This window comes from Eptatretus burgeri, chromosome 3 (genome assembly GCF_056783735.1).
Source record: "Eptatretus burgeri isolate ZD-2024b chromosome 3, Ebu_testis_v1, whole genome shotgun sequence".
Lineage (NCBI taxonomy): Eukaryota > Metazoa > Chordata > Myxini > Myxiniformes > Myxinidae > Eptatretus > Eptatretus burgeri.
The window spans coordinates 15,765,950-15,771,629 of NC_140963.1; the positions used below are offsets into that span (position 1 = coordinate 15,765,950).

General features: G+C 46.4%; 1 protein-coding gene across 1 annotated transcript; it reads left to right on the plus strand.

The window, feature by feature from the left end:
- The first annotated feature begins 285 nt into the window (after positions 1–285).
- LOC147029440 (uncharacterized) lies at positions 286–3,491 on the plus strand. The gene is made up of 4 exons (XM_085872121.1): positions 286–435; positions 726–975; positions 1,696–3,159; positions 3,415–3,491. The coding sequence occupies exons 1-4, from the start codon at positions 286–288 to the stop codon at positions 3,489–3,491; spliced, it is 1,941 nt and encodes a 646-aa protein (XP_085728247.1).
- The last annotated feature ends 2,189 nt before the right edge of the window (positions 3,492–5,680 follow it).

Sequence of the window (5,680 nt, forward strand, 5' to 3'; positions counted from 1 at the left end):
GGTTAGTCCGATCCCACAGAGGGACATCCCCATCCAACCAGACACAGTATGTCACTGCCACCACTGGCCATCTCCATCCGTGGTCCAACCGAAGCTCGGTCCCATCCGTCCATGGTGGAAAGGAGTTGCACCATGGATCGGAGTTGCCAAAAGGGAGTCGACGAAGCGAACCAAGCCTCACAACGAAACCGCATCCAAAGCTGATATATTCAGCGTGGTCCTCGACCCCACTGATACTCAGTCTCTCCTTCAACAGGATGGAGTCGATAATTCCCTCCAAGTTGCATGGCCAAGGCCGCATCCCAATCACATGTCGATAAGCACAACAATGTGCACGTGCACAGCCCCAGGCCTCATAAAAGCCACCGCAGCTGCAGGCCTCGGCCACATTGCAAACGCATGTCGAATGGCGCAACACCGGGTGCCACGTGCTTGGTCTTTTTCCCACTTAAATTGCTGCACTCATCACGGTCTACACTCCTTTTGAAGATGTTATTCAGCGCGGTCTTCACTCCCATCAGTCTTCCATAAAGTCTTTGTCCGTTTTATGTTTTGGTTTCGTCATTGCACACCCATCCTTTAAACCTTGTTTATGTTACACATGCAGGATCAATGTTTTATTTCCCATAACAATGCAACACACATGGAACATGCTTTTCTTCCTTTCCAAAATCATGAACTGACAAGCAATGTCTTTTATTTTTTGCAGTTTTCAATGTTTCCAGAAACATGAACATAAAAACAAAGGAAAGAAAGAGCCGCCATTGCTCAAGGAGCTTCAACAAAAGGAAGTGCGTGTGCAGTGTCAGACAGATGTTGGTGTGGTGGTACAGAAAGTAAGGCAGATGCAGGAATTAAAGGATGAGTCAATATATCAGGAGAAAACACAAAGAATGTCTGAGATAAATCGACTGGAACAAGAAATCTGGAAGGGGGAAAACAATGTGAATACAGAGGAACGAGAGGTTTCTCAAAGTGAAGAAGAAGAAGAGCAAGGAAAAACAAAGGAAGAACAGAGACAAAGGGAAGATGAGATGAGTGAAAGAAAAGAAGAGAGGGTGATGAACCAGGAACATGAAAAACCTTTTGAGGAATTTGATGTGACCAAAGTGGAAGAACATGAAAATGTTGCTGCAGAGAAGGAAGAAGACAGTGTCGCTGTGGAGGAGACAGAAGTCAGTGTCCCTGTGGAGACAGAAGTCAGTGTCCCTGTGGAGACAGAAGACAGTGTCCCTGTGGAGACAGAAGACAGTATCGGTGTGGAGACAGAAGTCAGTGTCGCTGTGGAGACAGAAGTCAGTGTCGCTGTGGAGACAGAAGACAGTGTCGCTGTGGAGACAGAAGTCAGTGTCGCTGTGGAGACAGAAGTCAGTGTCGCTGTGGAGACAGAAGTCAGTGTTGCTGTGGAGACAGAAGTTAATGTGGAGACAGAAGTCAGTGTCGCTGTGGAGACAGAAGTCAGTGTCCCTGTGGAAACAGAAGACAGTGTCGCTGTGGAGACAGAAGACAGTGTCGCTGTGGAGACAGAAGACAGTGTCGCTGTGGAGACAGAAGACAGTGTCGCTGTGGAGACAGAAGACAGTGTCGCTGTGGAGACAGAAGACAGTGTCGCTGTGGAGACAGAAGACAGTGTCGCTGTGGAGACAGAAGCCAGTGTCGCTGTGGAGACAGAAGCCAGTGTCGCTGTGGAGACAGAAGCCAGTGTCACTGTGGAGGAGACAGAAGTCAGTGTCGCTGTGGAGACAGAAGCCAGTCTCACTGTGGAGGAGACAGACGCCAGTGTCACTGTGGAGGAGACAGAAGCCAGTGTCGCTGTGGAGGAGACAGAGGCCAGTGTCACTGTGGAGGAGACAGAAGCCAGTGTCACTGTGGAGGAGACAGAAGCCAGTGTCACTGTGGAGGAGACAGAGGCCAGTGTCACTGTGGAGGAGACAGAAGCCAGTGTCACTGTGGAGGAGACAGAAGCCAGTGTCACTGTGGAGGAGACAGAAGCCAGTGTCACTGTGGAGGAGACAGAAGCCAGTGTCACTGTGGAGGAGACAGAAGCCAGTGTCACTGTGGAGGAGACAGAAGCCAGTGTCACTGTGGAGGAGACAGAAGCCAGTGTCACTGTGGAGGAGACAGAAGCCAGTGTCACTGTGGAGGAGACAGAAGCCAGTGTCACTGTGGAGGAGACAGAAGCCAGTGTCACTGTGGAGGAGACAGAAGCCAGTGTCACTGTGGAGGACACAGAAGCCAGTGTCACTGTGGCGGAGACAGAAGACAGTGTCACTGTGGAGGAGACAGAAGCCAGTGTCACTGTGGAGGAGACAGAAGACAGTGTCACTGTGGAGGAGACAGAAGCCAGTGTCACTGTAGAGGAGACAGAAGCCAGTGTCACTGTGGAGGAGACAGAAGCCAGTGTCACTGTGGAGGAGACAGAAGCCAGTGTCACTGTGGAGGAGACAGAAGCCAGTGTCACTGTGGAGGAGACAGAAGCCAGTGTCACTGTGGAGGAGACAGAAGCCAGTGTCACTGTGGAGGACACAGAAGCCAGTGTCACTGTGGCGGAGACAGAAGACAGTGTCACTGTGGAGGAGACAGAAGACAGTGTCACTGTGGAGGAGACAGAAGCCAGTGTCACTGTGGAGGAGACAGAAGCCAGTGTCACTGTGGAGGAGACAGAAGACAGTGTTGCTGTGGAGACAGAAGTTAGTGTTGCTGCAGAGAAGACAGAAGAATGTGTCGCTGTGGAGGAGACAGAAGAAAATGTTGTTGAACAGCTGCTGGAAAAAAAAGAAAAGCTCTTCCTCAAGAAACAAAGGAAGAAGCAAAGACAAGGAGCAAACAAAATTGCTGGATCTGAACAGAAACCCCACAGTGTTGTCAGGGTACAGCAACAGCAACAGATACCTCAATGTGATGACTGGCTGCAGCAGCAGCAACAACAACAGAAACAGCAGCAACATCAACAACAGAAACAGCGCTTTGATAAGAAGTTCCAGAAGGAAGAGAAGCCTCACCGTGATGACTGGCGGGATCAATATCAACAACAGAAACAGCAGCAACATCAACAACAGGAACAGCACTTTGATAGGAGGTTCCAGAAGGAACAGAAGCCTCGCCGTGATGACTGGCAGGATCAACATCAACAACGGAAACAGCAGCAACATCAACAACTGAAACAGCACTTTGATAAGAAATTCCAGAAGGAACAGAAGCCTCGCTGTGATGACTGGCAGGATCAACATCAACAACAGAAACAGTACTTTGATCACAGGTTCCAGCAGGAACAGAAGCCTCGCCGTGAGGACTGGGGGCAGCAACGTCAACAATCGAATCAGCAGCAACATCAACAACAGAAACAACACTTTAAGTCGTTCCAGCAGGAACAGAGGCCTCACTGTGAGCACGGACAGCAGCAGCAGCAGCATGATGGTGTTGAGGAGCCACATCATATTCAGGAAGTTCAACAGGTAAACACTCTTCAGTCCTTTGGAAGTTGGGGGTGAACATACTGGGTACAAACATAGCCAACCCCAAAATGGAGATGTCAAGTTGAAAGGCATTTTGTCACTTCATCTTCTGTCGACATTGCTGTTGATGTTTTATTTTATGAAAAACATCCTTAGTTTTGGAGATCATTGTAATTATCACTTTGGAGGGAAAGGTAACTCATTGGCATCGTCATTTCCATGGAGGATTAAAAAACAAGCACTCTTAACTCCCTTCGATTGGATTATTTCACCAAATTCAACTTTTCATCAATTACTTGTTCTATTACTGCATTTCCTTCTGTACTCTTTCCTGAATGAGGTATCATTTAATGCTTCATTTTTCTATTTTTTCAAAGGTCCCTCAGAAGCGGTGCGGATTCCCTCCTCCACCACCTCACATTAAGCGGTATCGTTCAGAACGTAAGTTTCCAAGATTCTTGCCTTACATGACAAATTAATCCAAACTTTGTTTGATCTCCACGTTCTTCACCTGCATCGTGTGCCTTTTTTCTGTGCGTCACAAGTGTTGAGAACAGACAAATATTTTGCTGCACTCTGAGCCAGACAAGCCGAAAATAAATCTTCCAATTGGTGGAAGTCTGGCATGACTTAAACTCTTAAAGTATCCACACATACTGTCAGTCATTGTGTACACCTGGATGATCATTCAAATAAATTGTTTGAAAAACCAAATTTTTACAATCCCACTTTCTCTCAGCTTGGGGTGACTCGAGCTGCCTTCCAAGAAGCATTTCATCATGGTTCAGGGAGAGGAAGGAGCAGAGAGAGATATCGATACAGATATGGATAGATGGATCTCCATTCTCGGATTGTGGTGAAAAGCATGATGATGATTGAGATTACGATGGAAGTGCGATGTAATGATTTTAACTTCCTTTTGTTGATGTGTGCGCACAGAGGAAGAAGTCATATTTATGGCCGCTGGAGCAGAGGATGAGATGTTTGGTAGTGAATCCATCATCACTCCCAAGTGCTCCAGGAATGCAAGACGAAGACAGAGACTCTTACAGATGGCTGATCCAAGTTGTTTCAAATAAAAAACAGTCTCCATAACTTCAGGTAATGTTTACACTCAAAGGACTTTATTTAATAATTGACACTTTTTGAGTCCAAGTTTTTAAACCTGTCACTTCCTTGTTTAAAATAGCGTGATAAGAACTTAATAATATTCAGTGAAGAGACTTTGATTATTCAATGAAATACATCAGGCAGGTGAGGTCTCTCACTGATCTGTGCAATCAATGTCAATCATGTCTGTCACACATGAAGGGAACTGTATCCATTGACTCTCAGTGTTTGCTGCAGCTATCATGTGTAACTTCATTATTGTGCAAACATATTGACACTCCAACGATGTTTTTTCCACTTTTTCCTCCTTCCCTTCAGTTCCTGCCATCATCTGGATAAACTTCGAATGTTCATCCTAAAAATATCTGACCTTAGCTCTGACCACAATCTCTGACCACCTCATCAACTCAGATTTCTTCAATCAAAAATCCCATTCGTTTTTTACAACAAACCTTTATCGTTCCTTTTCGCTCTCATCCAATCCTCGACAAGGTATACAAAAAAAAAAATGTTTCACTTCTACAAGCTTCCCAAACTCATCTGCGTATTCCCTCAGAAGAACTTCACTCAAGCTATACTTCAAATACTGCACAAAATGAGCTTTACTGTTACACTCATTTGAAATTATTGTGCCTGAAGGCAGCAGAAACTCCCCAACATCAAGAGGCAAGACGAGAAGCAAACACAGGAGCAAAGACTGCAATCTGCCCCCCCCCCCCATACTTGCGATCTCAGTCATTGAGCTGTACTTCAGTTGGTTTTCCATACAATCTGCTTCAGGAGGACACAGTTCATGCCTATGAAACCTTTGTCGCTCCTGTGTGAAGCGGGGCCATCGCCGTAAAATACAAAACACACAGGAAAGGGCGCTCTGTGTTGAGGCGCGGCGGTGATGGTCACATTTAACCCTCGACCAGTCAAAGATCCCCGGGGGGTTAAATATCACAGCAAGGTCAACTTTGGTATTGTTTGCTTTTATCTTATCAAAGTGACCGGTCTTATTTGCTCTCTCCAACACGTGTCTTTTTCTTGGCCCCTCCCCACCCCACCCTTCGTCTTCCCGTAATTGAAGCGATGGGTGGTATTTGCTAGTCCTGAAGTAAAACGGCAATGTA